The 15,087-nt window shown below is 49.2% G+C and overlaps 1 protein-coding gene across 1 annotated transcript in view; it reads right to left on the bottom strand.

Annotated features, from left to right (window-relative positions):
• PKD1L1 (polycystin 1 like 1, transient receptor potential channel interacting) overlaps window positions 1-15,087 on the bottom strand; it is a 96,853-nt gene that overhangs the window by 32,104 nt on the left and 49,662 nt on the right. Inside the window, exons 23-32 of the mRNA XM_057504962.1 lie at window positions 14,015-14,257; window positions 12,258-12,368; window positions 11,995-12,152; window positions 10,750-10,850; window positions 6,725-6,917; window positions 6,137-6,220; window positions 4,854-5,061; window positions 3,495-3,601; window positions 2,560-2,782; window positions 627-800 (exon numbers count right to left, since the gene is read on the bottom strand). Coding sequence (XP_057360945.1) covers window positions 627-800; window positions 2,560-2,782; window positions 3,495-3,601; window positions 4,854-5,061; window positions 6,137-6,220; window positions 6,725-6,917; window positions 10,750-10,850; window positions 11,995-12,152; window positions 12,258-12,368; window positions 14,015-14,257 — 1,602 coding nt within the window. The remainder of the gene's footprint in view (window positions 1-626; window positions 801-2,559; window positions 2,783-3,494; window positions 3,602-4,853; window positions 5,062-6,136; window positions 6,221-6,724; window positions 6,918-10,749; window positions 10,851-11,994; window positions 12,153-12,257; window positions 12,369-14,014; window positions 14,258-15,087) is intronic.

Below are 15,087 nucleotides of genomic sequence, written 5' to 3'. Positions count from 1 at the left end.
TCACCAAACCCCACCTCTGAAAAGGCCTCTCCACATTTCCAGCCACTGGGGGGCCCATGAATGGCCATGAGGTTGTCCTAAGAAGCATATCTGACTGCTTTCCCTCCCCCACAAAGTCAGGCTATGGTTATTTTCCAAAGGAAGGCGAAGCCTCCACTCTGGCTGTGCTGATTTAGAATTACCCTCTACAGCTCCTGAGGAACTGTGGGACCAAGCTGCCCACTGCAAACTGGCATCCCAAGGGCAAACGGGGCCATCCAAACTGTTCCCTCCTCTTCCATCAGAGGATTTTTAAACTCTGAATTAACTGCCAATGTTAGAAAAACACAGGAGTGTTCTCATTAGACAACTAGGTGGGTGACCCTCTGAAGAAGTCGTGAGCTCTGCACAGAAGCATCACTGGAGGCAGGCCTGTGCTGGCTTTGCCCAGAGACCCCTGCCCACAGGCCCTCCCGGCCCCTCCAAGGCCGACCTCCCCTCAGGGGCTCCAGAGGCCCACAGCTCCCTTGCCCTGCCTCCCACCTCTCCCTGGGCACTGTGATTCTGCTAATTCCTGAGTCAGCAAGGCATCACATGGTAAGGATGGGACTCGGAAGCCACTTTAAGGAAAACCCAGTGCCTCCCACCTGCTCCTGTCTGGTGGCAGTGACCAGGGCAGTGAGGCACGCATGTGTGCACAGCAGGGCAAAGGCAACAGTAAGGCGCTGTGTGCACGGGAGGCCGTTGCAGGGTGGGGCGCTGTATGCCGAGGCCCAGACGTGGAAGTCTTCCAGGTACTCTGTGAACTTGGAGTACAAAAGCTGCAGCAGACAGAGGGCATAGACACTGCATGTTACGCACACATGTGGACGCTGGTTGACCACCAGTCCTTCTGAGTGGGTTTCTTTAGCTGGCGGCCAAGCCACGCTGGGCATGCCAGCCACTCGCCCCTGCCTGCTTCTGCCTCTTCCACAGCCCCTTGCCCCACCACGCACTCAGTGCACTGGGCATGCCCAGCGCCACCTGCCACTGGGTGTCTGGAGCTGGAGGATACACTGCCCCCATACCACCTCATGCTCAGTGTTCACACCTACTCTGTAGAGCCTCCTAATGAACCCTCACCCGGTGGACCCCACATCTGTCCTTTGTGTTCCTGGTAGACATATAAAACCCTTGTTCCCAGCACAGTTCCCTGCCACACAGGTACCCAGCTTTGAGTGCCCTGTGGGCTAGGAGCACCTCCTGTGCCCTCAATAGCCCACAGCACCTGCCACACCTGCCACACAGGGCCACACGTGGCTTATGCACCGAGTTCCAAAGGTTCAGTTCTACTCAAACAGTGCTCAGCGCTCAACACTCTTCTAGAGCAAACAGGATGACAAACAGCAGCACACGGGAAAGGCTAGCAAAACGGGTCTATTAGGATGAGAGTACAGCTTTCAAAAGAGGGACAGGCAGCGAGGGTGCACACCGACCCCTAGGCATGGCCACCCGTGCACCTCTGCGGCTGAATTAGTAAGCACAGGTTTCTCTCAAAGCTCTCCAGCAAAACAGCTGGGGAATAGACCATGGAAGATATTCAGGCAGTTATATTTATGTAGAAGTAATCATCTAAGGAGACTCCCATTGAATCAAGCATTCAGTTTTAGATGCTAAAGAATTTCTGTATTTCAAATTCACTGTGATTGCTTTCTTCTAAGTTAGCACTGTCGAGTCTGCTGATGCAAAGTGGTGAGCCTGGTCCTCTCCCCATGGCAGGCGGCAATGGGCACACACTGAGAAGAAAGACCTGGTTGCCTAGGAGAATGTCAGTGCTCACTGACTTCCTGTCCCCATTTGAGACCAGCCTGAGAAATGGTTCTCCAGAAACACAAAGCCACGAGTCCCAGTGCCTTCTACACCATTTTCTGTTATGGGCATGACAGAAGGAAATTCTGAATGTCCAACAGGTGGGTATTTAAGCAAAGAGAAGTGCACAGTGGGCCATCAGATAGCCCTTCTATGATTTTAAAGGAAATTCATGAGGAAATCTACTCCAAAATATTAAATTTGAAAGTACAAGATGCACAAGCATTATCATTAGAACCATATGAACTATATCCATGTATTGGGGAAGATTAGAACAGGCAAACATAACATTTCAGGGCTGGTCTGTGAGCTTATGTTGTGTCCCTTTTCATGATCTCCTGCCACTCGGCATGGGTCACACCTGCATTCTGTTCTTCGGTCAATTCTGCTGTTCGGGATCTAAGCCAGGTGCTCAGAAGTGAGCTGATTAGTGACCCCTTGGATGATGACACAGACCACAGGCCGCCATCAATTCTGCAAATGTTATTACAGTCACAATTAAAAGAAGAAAAACTTGACTGCAATAATGCCTAATTGGCAAGGGTAATTAATCCATGCTCAGGTGTTTACTTAATCCTTGCATCATTAAAGACACAGCTGTCTGGATACTAACTTAGATATTAAGAAAGCAACAAATACATGGAACTCTAGAAGAGATTAAGGAACTGCAGAGAAATGCACAGGCTGGTGGTCTCCTAGTCCACCAGAGATGCACAGATGCATGCCACCTACCTTCCAGAAGCCGAGGCCCTGGTGCAAGCAGGCCAGCTCCCTCTCCACGCAGCCGTCCTGCCTGCCCACCGCCAGCCAGCACTCAGCAGGGAAGAGCCAGCTGTGCCCCTGCTGCACACCCAGTTCCTTCACCATCACATGGCTGACGTACCAGGCAGGAGAGGGCCCACAGCTGTTGTGCCAGAGTCGGATCTTCTGGAGCGGGCCCAGCCTGGCTGGAGCACTGGGGATACAACAGCCCATCAGGCCAGCAGTGCCAGCCCCAATTCTCACCATTGTGGCTGATGGGACATGTCAATTAACGAGCCTTATGCAGGGTGACATCCGAAGCCTGGTGGTGTCCCTGGCCTGCTGCACAGTGATCATGCACGAGCTCTTCAGCTCCTACCAACTTCCCCTAACCCAATCACCCCTTGATAATGTGTGTGCTTGGTGTGGACTAACCTGCGGGTGACTCTCTTCTCTCTTAATGAAGATGTAATTCTCCAAACCAATAAATATTCTGAATGAAATTTGCCAGGAGAAAAAACATGTGGTTCAATTCTTTCATGTTTTCTGAGACCTTCAGGTGCTTAAGTCCTGGTAAATGGTCCTTCTTCCTCCAGACCCACCATCCTTGAGGGGTCATGTGCCCCACTCCCCCAAACTGGGGATGGACAAAATCAAGCAGGATTAGTGACAGAGAAGGCTGTGGCCACGAATCTTACAGGCACACAGGGTCTATCGGCCCTTGTCCCTCGCTCCCTCCTGCACACACATCTACTATCTGATCTACTTCAAATAAAACAGTAGAACTGCTTTATAAAACCATCAGATGTGAGTCAGCCCTATCAGAAAAGAGTGTTATTCATTTCTTCTTTTTTGAATTTGTGATAAGGCTACACCAGTTCTGATCGGCCTCTCTCCCAAATTGTGCAATTGGAGTTTTGGAATACCTCAGGACAAAGGTGTGTCTGGAATTCCTTTCAAACAGGGACTTCTCTGGACAGTAGAGTTCTTTGGGTTCTGAAAGCCCATTTTCACCACATAAGACAATGTAAACCTCCAGACAAAAACACAGTACGAGTTAAGACATTGAGCACTTGGCACTGATCTATGCCTGGGCCCCCAGATCCCCATCCTGCCCAAAACAAGCCTGAAAGGTGGAGTGCCACCCACCAGGTGGGCCCCGGGGATGCAGGGACACTGCCCCATGGCCCGGTGGCTGCTCCTCAGGCTGCCCTGGGAGAGACCTGGGGAGTAGTGCCTGCCAGGGTTGGCCAGATTTCCCCGTTTGGTCTAGAGAAACCAGTGCCAGCTTGGACTCATTAGGTCGCATGTGGCTTCATGAGGGAAAGCACACGACGATGGGTGGCACCACCTTCCCCCCTCAGCTGGAGGGACATTTGGGGGTCATGGCCCGGGCCGCAAGGGGCTCTGTAGTCACACACACGTTCCCTGCCAGGTGGCTTGTGCCCAAACCCCAGTCTTCATGGTTCTCTTACTATGGATTCCATAGGCAGCCTTGCCCCCTCGAGAGGTGGGGGGGTGTCCAAGTGCAGAGGTAGCCCCGTCCTGGGGCATCCATGTGAGTGCACACCTCCACTCACAGAGCTGCCCGGGTGGGCTCTGGGTTCTGTCTATGCGGCCTTATCTTCACAGCCCCACCTAAGTGTTTATCTTTGTGAGTAATTCACTATTGATTCACATGGTAATTCACATGGTGGGGGCCCCACCATGGCCCCCAGTGTCCCTCCAGCTGAGGAAGGAGGGTGGTGCCACCCATTGTTGTGTGCTTTTCCCTCATGGGCATCTGGTCTCCACGTGACCCATCTGCGGGACCCCACCCACTTCATTGCACACCCTGTCCATTCCCTCCATCAGCAACTCTGGGAAGGTTGTCTTTACCCAAGACTCCCAGCCAGCCACACGCCTGCCTGTCCTCAGAGCTGGCCTGGACATTCTCACCCCTCCAGTGGTCTGCCCCTGGGTAGCAGGTAACAGACTCAGACCAACTACAAGAGCGAACATGGCTCTCAAAGGCCCCATATTCCACTCAGCCACAGACCACTGCGGGCTGCTTCCCTCAGTGCAGGAGGAAAGGGGAGGAGGGCTGGAGCGGGCCGTTCTGGACGAGGGGAGGCCTGTGCAGGGGGAGGTGAGCCCCCCCAGAAATAAGACTGGGCCAGCCATGCAGGGCACAGGGACAGGGGAAGGGCAGAAGACTCCCCAAACCGTGTGTTTGTGGGGCTGTCACTCACACCAGCCCACACCCTTCCACACACGCAGAGCATCTCCCAGGATGACCCCATTACCTTTGCGCTAAAGCGGGCTGGAGCCCGGAAGCCGGTGTCAATGACAACTGCATACAGCTGGTGGCCGGGTGGGGTGCTTTCTTGAAGAAAAATGTAACCAGTTTTCTTTTTTTCATAGTGATCTACGCGTCTGCTTTTAGTAACCAAAAGTGCATAAAGAATTGTAAAAACCACAATAGAAATACCAGGAAGCAGGCTTGCTGGGCATCTATAAATAAAAGGAGACAAGTAAATAGTGAATTACTCTAAAAAATTAACACCTAGGCTAATTCTGACCAACTCCCCTCCACACTGGCTAACACACACAAGCGCCCCTGGGAGTCATGGATCTGTTTAAAAAGTGCTTTGTGACTTGGAGAAGAAGGTAGATAGATCTGGGGGGATCCTGGCTGAGGAAGGAAAGATGGGGTGGGGAGCCTCTGCCGTGTCTGGCCCTGGGCCGTGCAGGCAGCAGCTGAGCTGCTCAGGCTGACTCAAGGGCTTCCAAACGCACAAGTGACCTGCAGCCCAGAGACCAGCCGCCCAGGAGCAGGGCCTGGGGCACAGGGGCCTGTGGAGGGACCAGCTTTTGCCTCTGAAGCTGCACCGAGTTGGGTGACCATGTCCTCTGTCTGAGGCTCTTTCCTTAAGAAGCCTGGACAGAGCACCGTCCCACTGTTATGAGGATTAAGCAAGGTGACACCTATAAAGTGCTTCAGCATGTGGGAGTGATGAATACTCCCCACCCCAGGCAGAATGAGGCCTGGACGCTGCCATCCTGGCCCCTCCACAGCTCCCTTCCTTCCCAGGCACTGGTGTGGGCTGGAGGGGTGCCTGGGGTCACTGTCCTCCCAGGACGCCATGTCCCTGCATGACCTCAGGCTTTGTCTTTTATCCAGGCATCCCCAGGCCTGCCTCTCCCCTGATGGCTTGTCCAATGTGTCTGAAACCACTTTGAAGAGAAAGAGTGAGCTTTGACAGTAAGCATCAAGAGGACGACATTTGGGAACCTAGTCACCAAGGGCTGCACCCCGTCAGCAAACACTGAGCAGTGACATCAACTAAAGCTAAACTGAAAAGAAAAGCACGTTGACTTTCTTGTGTCTGTACATCTCCTGCCAGTGAACATAAGTGTAGACAGACAGACATAGAAAACTGTGTAACATTTAAAGACAGTTAGCAATTGATATGGATATTCCAGACAGCAAATGATAATCAGTAACATGGATGGCAGGCATCTGCTGAATTACATGTGGGCAGCAGTACAGATTACATTTTATCTTGACTTAGAAAATGCAACTTACCTCTGGAACTTGGAAACGTCACTCATTTCAAGACTGGCATTCAGCTCTCTTCTTGCCACAGAGAAGGCTGTGAGGCGATCATAGCTAGGAGGGAGGTGCGGGTTAGGGGCAGGCATGTGGGGAGAGCAAGGTTTATGGTGTCATAGCTCATGGGCTCAAGGAGGGGCCACAGGTTCTGGTGATTGTAATGCTATGATTAAGATCCAGGTTAAAGTGTTCAGCTAAAACCAAAGTCAGAAAGGAGGGGTTTGTTCTGCCAGGCACCAGACACCTGGTGTCTCAGTGGTCAGCCCCCAAGGCCACCCTAGGACATGGGCTGTCCTCACTGTGTACTCAGGCACCTTGATGACAGAGCCTTCACGGTGCAGCCCAGCCCCAGCCTGCAGGATAACATTGCTGCCAGCCGCAGTGCCCTACGCTGAACGCCCATCTGCTGCCCCTGCAAGTACAACCACTCTAAAGACGGACTTTAAAAAAATAATACCTCTCGGCCCCTCGTATATACCATGAGCAGGTCCCACACTGTATCCATTCATTCTCCTGGCTCACAAAGAAGTGCCAGCAGACAGGAGGATGTAACATGTATACCTGCAATTCACGGTCTCTGGAGAGCTTCCTGGTTGTGGCGAGAAACTTCCAGATCTCCACTCTCTCTTGTCCCCAAACAGGCATTGGAGCCACTGGAAATGTACTGTATAGTTCACCGCTTCAGCAAAGTACTGATTGGGGGGTGTTCTGTCATAGTCGGCATCTAACAAGGACAAATAGCCCAAGCTGGTGTCTAAAAAAGAGAAAAAAGAAATTAAGAAATACAACCTAAAGTCTGCAAAAAGGCATAACCCGTTCCACACGCAGATGGAGCGGCAGACAGAGGGGGCGAGGCGGGGAAGCTGGGCGGGGGTGGGAAGACACGCAGGTCTGGCGGCTGCCTGTCCTGGAGCTTGGCCCTGGGAATAAGCGCTCCCGGTCGGAGTGCTGGCTTGCATCTTCTGGGCTGGCAGAGTGTGGACATGCTTCCTCCAGTTCCAAGCCCCTCCGGACATCTGAGCAGGTCACCCAGCTGCCTTTGGGGGATGCAGAGAGTGGAGTCAACTTCTCCGCTCCACCCAAAGCCCTTCCCTGCCTCTCTGCGGCTCCATCAGCCCACCTGCCAACATTAGTGTGTCCTCAGTCTCAGTCCCGGCAGGACAGCCCATGATCATGTGGGTTTAGCCTGTCATTTTTGGATATGTTTTATGTTTAAAAGCAAATATTTAACATCCCATTTACTTCAAATTTGCCTCAAAGAATTCTTAATAAATGATGTTGGCACAATTAGACACTAGCCATTTGTAAAAATATGAATCTCATGCCGCATACAGTGGTAAATACCAATCAATCGGAGATCTAAATATAGAAAAATGGAAGTGTACAAGTACTCAAAAAAAACATAACAGGGATGGCTTCTTTTATAACCTGGGTATAAGGCATGACTTTCTATATGATTCAAAATCCAAGAGTAATTTTTTAAAAGTGGATAAATTTTTCTATTAAAAAATCTTTAACAAGGTAAAAAAGCTCAAGAACAAAATAAAAAAACATGAATCAAGAGAAAACTCAGTAGAAAAATGGGTACATGTGAACAGTTCATGAAAAAAGATAATGGCCTTAAGGCTATGAGAAAATACTCAATTAATAATATAAATGCATATTACAACTCCCATTTCTCAACTATCCATTGGAAAAATTTAAAAACTTGGAAATATACTCTGTTGGCAAAGTTGTGAGGAAAAAGGCCATCCCCACATTGCTGGAGGGGAATTTGGCAATACATGCCTGCCCACTACACATGCATTTACCTTTCGACCCAGGAATACCGTATTTAGGAATTTCACTTGAGAAAATCCTGAGTCTCCCATGCACACACACAGGAACCTGGCTGAACAAAGCATGGTGCGTACAGTGGAGACTATGCAGCAGTAAAAAACAATGAAGATATTGGTGAATGAAAATGTATAGTGGGACTTCCTAATATAGAACTTTAACTGAGAAAAGCACAAAGCAAACAAGCATGAGAACCATGGGGACTAAGATCGTGCATGTATGTGCCCAAGTGCTCATGAAAAACTTACCTGAATGGAAAAGGTCAGAACAAGGCAGGTGGGACAAGGTTGTGGGAAGCAAGACACAGCTCTGACCATAAACGTTTTTAATAAGGTTTAGACATTTGAACAAGACAAATGTTTTGTGTGCTTGGAAAATAAAATGAGATAAAAACAAATGGAGAACAGTAACCACTAATATTAAATACATTTATAAAAAACAAACCTAGCTGTATAAAACTGGTAGCAAACTCTCTACAGAGAAAAGAACTGACTCAAGGACAATGGATCCTAAGAGAAGCAAAACCTGAAAAGAAGAGATGTTGAACCTCAACTGGTAGGTTTGTTAATGTTGCCTTAATTCTGATATTCTGTGTATATTGCAGGGTAGGCACAATGGGGGAAATGGAATTCTTGAGGCAGGACCAGGGATCCAGAGAGGCCCTGGGGGAAAGGGAGAGAGCAGCCAGGGGGCTGGATTTGAATTGGAGGGATTAGCATGAGCTCATTTGCACAGGGATGTGTGCACACACACACACACATATGTGTACACGCGCACACTACTGACTCTACTGAGCCATCTCAGAAACACTGATACCCAGTAGCAATGAGCACATCTGGTGCAAAGACCTGTGTCTTCAGCACCACTCCTGGGAAGGAGCCCAGGCTCCCTGGGCAAATGCCTGATTCTGGGAAGGGCACTGAGGAGCAGACAGGCCCACACACCTTGGTGTCCCACGGAGGAAGCTCTGAACTCCTGATGTCATGTCAGAAAGGCTCAGGAGCCATCATGAAGGAGCTCCCTGGCACAATTTGAGCATCAGAAAGAAAGGTTATGGAAGTGAATGAAATATACTGACGTTTTAAAATCTATGCATCTGTGGAGACAAGGAAGCAGGCCTGAAAGAGAATGAGACAGAAGCTCTCTTTACTAATGAATGCCAGCCAACTCAGGATAGAATTGGGAGATCACCATTTGTGGTCAGCCCTGTTATCACTAGAGGAGGCCCAGACCCAGGGAGAAAGGCCACAGCAGAAGGAGGTGCCCAGATCGTCTCACCAGTATAGTCTCGTTAATCACAATGGGAAGATGCTCTGCTAAAGTGAAGAGTTTGGTGTTACATCCCCAACCCAGTTTCCAAACTTGGTGTCCCCAGTGGGGTTATTCACCAGACACCTGGCAACTGGATTTAATCCCAAGGAGACAGTCAGGAGGTTCAGAACGTGAGACACTCAAACAATAACTGACTTAGACTCACAAAAAGTCAATGTCATGGAAAAAAGGCAAAACACGGGGAGGGTATTCTCAATTTTCAAGAGGCCACCAAACAGGGTGATGGAGTGCATTTAGGAACTTTGACTTAACTCTAAATAACAAAGGTGAAGAGCTTTGGAAGGCACTGTGGAGACCATCACCAGCATTTAGCTGTGGACTGCACAGTAGATGGTGTCCTTGAGGGGTGCTGGCTCTCTGTAGCAGGGCAGTGGTGTCCAGGCATGTGATGGAATATTCTCGCGTGTATGAGATGTGTACTGATGTAGCTAGTACTGCAGGGGCATGGTGCCTGGAATTCCCTCTCTAGTGACTCACCCTACCCCTGACACTCACACACATGTGCACACATGTGAGCATGCACAGATAGAGCAAATGTGGCAAAAAGCCAACAAATTGTGACTCCAGATGAAATTTTTCTTTTTCCCAACATTTCTGTCAGTTTGAAATTTCTCACCATAAAAAAATGTGGAAAAGAAACTTCAGTTGCAAAATATTTTAAATTGCCATTGAGAATTTGAATTTCATTTACAGTTTAATCCATTTTGAAAAGAAACGAGCTATGTAATGACTGGTTCTCAGGGAAAATACATCACATACAGATGTGGTAGACAGTGGAGACAGGATGGCTTGTGGTCCGACGTCTGAAGCCAGTCCCCGTGCAATGCCACAATCTTCGGAATCTGCTGGAAACATGTGCACAGTCCAGTGTGGACTTGCATAAGCACGCTGAGCCTGCTCCTGGCCTTTCGTGAGGACAGAGACTCAGGAGCCTAAGCGACCAGGGTCAGATGTTATGGGGTGAGCCCAGAACCAGCCATGCTCTACCCCCTGCTGGTGAGGGCTGGTGGGTCCTGTGGGGTACAGGCAGAGAAGAGCTGCAGGGAGAGCCCTGGGAGTGAGGGTTCTGACCCCAGAGGCAGAGTAACAAACAGGAGAGGCAAAAAGGTGCCAGAGGAGCAACAGGTAGAGGGAGTCCTGGAGGCCAAGGGAGGCCCACCAAGGAGGCAGAAGCAGAGGCTGCATGTCAGCAGAGGCTTGTGAGAGGTCAGGAGGGGCCCTGAAGGGAAGGTGCCAAAGGACCACAAGAAAGTGCCGGAGACCCGCCAGTGGGGTGGGCGGCCTGTCCAAAACCACTGCATAACCAGGTTGAGACCATGTTCATCATGCATGAATAAAGCACACTCACGCTCCTGCCTTAAAACAGACACTTCATCTTGTCTAATAAACAGAGTGCGAGGTTAAAGACGTGTGCTGACCTCTCAGTGAGATGGCAGGCACACAGATGTGAACACTCCGCTCCTCCCAGCTGTAGATGTGTTTCACAAGGAAATCAGAAGGAGTAGGCCTCTCGGAGAACCTAGGAGACAGATGATGCAACAGTGTCCAGTTCTGTTGTGGCTTCTCCCCTGCAAGACTTCAGCCGTACAGCTCTGTGCAAAAGTCCTTCCCAACAGGGAAGCAGCTGAGACCATGGGCCACCTTGCCTGTTCCCCAGGACCACAGGCCTTTCAATAAGAATTATGTGACACTTTCATCTCTCATTTCACTGAAAGGTAGAAACTTAGTCTGAAGCAAGAACAATAAGCAGCACAACTATGGGAATACACAGGCCTGGCTCCCGGTGGTCTGGGTGGCAGGTGGCCTGGTGTGTGTGGGTATCAGTGACAACCCACTGATGTCACATCAGGAGTGGACAGATGGAGGAGGGAGCAGGAAGGAGCTAGACTGAGACCTGGTCAGAGCCAATTTACCTTTTGTGTGTGACTTAAATAATTAAGTTAAAATCCAAACTCTTTAAGCAAATAGACACATTTCATTCAACAGCTGGGCTCCTGTGAGGGTGGAGCCAACAGGTACACACTGAGCCCTGCTGAGCATTGTGGGCCTCGCCCTGCAGGTGACGCACTCAGTGATGCGTGCCCTCACCCAGAGCAGCGGAGAGGCTGACGGCTGTCACCTGGCCCAGGACAGGGCTCAGAAGACGAATGACCACAGGCACCTTCTCCAACAGGACCCTTCACCATCCAGACCTACCAGGGCCTCCATTCCCATTGCTAATGTGTGGTTTTAAAGACCCTCTTCAGTAGTCACTTACGTAGTGTCCCTGTGTAATTCTTCAGTAGTGGGGCCTACCCACGACTCAGAGACCCAACATTGCTAAGAAAGAGGATTCACTTATCAAGTCTCCTCAGACAAAAGAGTTTGAACCATTTTTTTCCTTTTGAAAAAAAAAGAAATAAAAAAATAGGAGGATTCGATTCCTAAATGAGGTGTCAGCATTCTCTGCCAGCTCATTATTCTCACTCTAATGCACTTAGCAGGCAAGGACCCAGTTGTAAAAAAACAAAGTGGGGAAGCTTACCTGGACAGCAGACAACATCACCTAAGCTCTTTGGACAATGGGCTTCATGGCTGCCTTAGAAATGCAATTTCAATCACTAATCTTTTGGCGAGATATCCTTAAGGGCATCTCTTGCTCTGGCCTTGTGACTACCACGCACCTTACCAACAACATGACTGGGAAAGCTCTCGTAAGGGGCTTGGAAAATTCTGTCCTTATCTGCAGACACTCCTGGGGGTTTTCAGAAGGCCCAACGAACCGATGAAAGTTCACTCTGTCCCGAAGCAACACAAACATTGTTTGGTTTCTCCTGTTATCCTGCCATCAAATGGAAAACAAGTTAAGCAACATTTCCCCTAGGAAAAGTCAAATCATTGAAAATTAGCCAGTGCCACCTCCAGGAAGCAGCAGTGATGTCCTTACCCAGCCACCTGCCTCCCCAAACTGTACGGTCACGGGGCTTGTCAGCCGCGGTCTGCTGATGGGTCTCCTGCTGGAGCAGTCGTACAGGGACAGGAAGACAGATCCGCCAACCTGGGGACACAGAGCCCAGAGCAGGTGACATCTGTGCAGTCAGAGGTGATGGACGCAGAACCCAGAGCCCAGGGGTGTGCTGCCACAGTCACATCATATTAGGGAGCTGACAGCAGGGGCTGACCCAAAACACAGCCAGTTCTCCTGGTTTGAATGGCAGGATCTACAGTGCGGGGGCGGCTGTAATGCCTCATATTTTTGCTCTTAATCAAATTAGTAATTTTTAAAGAGTTTAAAGTAATTTCAATGCTTACTTAAAAAAAAAAAACACCCAAAAATAAATAGCTGCTGCTTATAGACAGGAAGGTACAGAAATGTATAGCTGGAGAAGAGAAGCATAGCTGGCCCGCAGTACCGTCACCCTGGGAAATCCTTTGTGGGGGAGTCACGCTCAAAACTTTTTCTATGCATTGGGCACATCCTGGGCACACAATTCATGGCCCATAGTTTTGCAAAATAGCCTCTGAAGTCACTAAAAGTCCCTGGTTGATATAACTTACTTGGCTATCTAGATTTATCATAGCTCATTATGGCCAGGGAACTATATCCCTCTGTTGAACTTTTATGTACTTTTCTACTTGGGTTATCATGATGTTGTTTTGAATAAATAAATGAAACAAAGCATTTTGCTTTCAAAAAAATCTTCTCTCATTTCCTCAGTGCAGAATCCTGCAAGTGTCACAATGGGGGCCCATGTCTCAAGGCCCCTGGGGCCAGTGACCAAGTGCTGCTCAGACAGTTTACACCACAGACACCTGCTCACCACCCCCCGAAGTAAGTCTCTTTACAAAACTGCAATTTGTAAGTCAAAAAAAATCATTTTAATTTGTTTCTTTATGATTCATTAGTCTGACTTTTTCATACATGGAATATTCATATGTTAATTAGCTATTTCTATTACCCTAAAAAATAGAAGTGTCTGCTTTATAAAATGACCATCTCTCACCAAAATAAGCTGTGCATCATTAATTTGCATCCTTTCATCAGATGTGTATTGGGTGCTCAAGTGAGCCAGGCCCTTGAGACATGCCCGGGGTACAGAAAATACAGAGAATGCTGGCTCACTGTCCTCCAGTGACCTGCGCCCCCGGGATCACCCATGGAGGAGGTGAAATGGGGTTCATGGAGTCGCCACACACTGGCACCAGCCTCCTGACTTCCTCACTCCCACATCACCCGGACTTGGGTCCCCTCTGCTGCCCAAGTGCAGCGGCCCCCGTTGCTGGTTCAGCCAGGTCACACCTGTCAGGTGAGTGTGGAGGGGGCGAGGTTGGCCCCAGCAGGTCTTCAGCAGCCCCTTCTCAAGTTTCACTGAGCTAAACTCTTCACTTGATTACAGAAACCAGTGAACCCAAAGTCGCTGACCACGATGCCTGGCCCAGTCACTGTGCCACACACTCCAGCCTACTCAGGCCATGGTCTTGTGGATAATGGTTTGAATGTGGGCCCAGTCACCCCGATACCAGGAATACCTTTCTGCTAAGAGTTTCTTCCAAGAAAAGTGGACATCGGCACGTTTTAACTGGCCCCTCTCTTGTAAGTGAACAGGTGCAAATGTGCCACCTGGTCCCTCTCTTCGTCACCAACTATGGTTACTGAGCTTTCAGGGGGTCACTAGGAGGCACTGGTCATCTGCCGCACCATACCTGGCCAGGAGCTGGTGCCCCTGGGTATGGGTTCTTCTTAAAGAACATGAGCTGGCTAATGTAGCACGGGCGTTGTCCTTCCATCCCAGCAGGACTCTGCCTGGCCAGGTCTCCAGGTAAATGCACCTGGACAGAGCCCAGGCTCTGCACAGAGCCCTGAAGGCCATGGTGAAGGAGTGTGCTGAGCTCCATGTGCCCAGCACTAATGTGCAGCCGAGGCCCGCTGTTTGAAGGCAGGCAGCTCTGAAACAGAACAGGCATCAAATGTTCACCAAGCAAAGGAGGAAGCGGTCTCGAATCCAGAGCCAGGGGACAGGTGGAGAATAACTGAAAAAGTAGCCCATCTTGGGGTAGTTCAGATTCATTTGCCTGAGCAAAGATTCTGACACAAGGAAATAAATGTCAACCAACAGCAAAACACAGTGTTCCGACACATTTTTTGGTGACATTTTATTCCTTTTGCGGCAACTGCAATACTTCTTTGGGTTTCTTAGCCCATCTAAGAGGCACTTAAACACTATGATTATTTTACTACCATGATATTTCACTATATTGACAGTGAACTTGAGTGCAGTGCCTCAGGGCTTACAGGGGTCAGATGTGATTCTAGTGTGTTAACTGCTAATCATGGTTGCTATTACTAGATTCAGATAAAGCTTTTACTTATTTTCTAATTGCCCAATTAGAGTTAAACTGGTAGATCTGGACAGGATGGAGGACAAAAGCATAGGAAAGGAGAGACAAATGCTTATCCATCAATTTACTGCTTCCTCAGAGCACTGGCCATTTCCTAAGGCAAAAACCTGATTAATCTCCAAAACAATTTCCCATACTTCCTGCAATAAACTTGGTGATTTTTATTTTAGCAGTTGTGTATCATCAGGGCTGCTTTTTAAATTAATGCACATTAAAAATCACCTATATTACTTCCTCCTGCCTCAGAAATCAGAAGGTGAGCTGAGAAATGCTGCTTCTAAGTTCAGCACCTTCCCAAACACCCCAAATGGAAATCTATGGAAGCACAAAAGGATGGAACAGAAGCAGAGTATCATTGGAAACTTCACACCCATGAA

The sequence above is a fragment of the Manis pentadactyla genome, chromosome 7, assembly GCF_030020395.1.
Source record: "Manis pentadactyla isolate mManPen7 chromosome 7, mManPen7.hap1, whole genome shotgun sequence".
Taxonomy (NCBI): Eukaryota; Metazoa; Chordata; class Mammalia; order Pholidota; family Manidae; genus Manis; species Manis pentadactyla.
The sequence above is the reverse complement of the archived record's forward strand: the minus strand, read 5'-3'. Positions and strand labels throughout refer to the sequence as shown.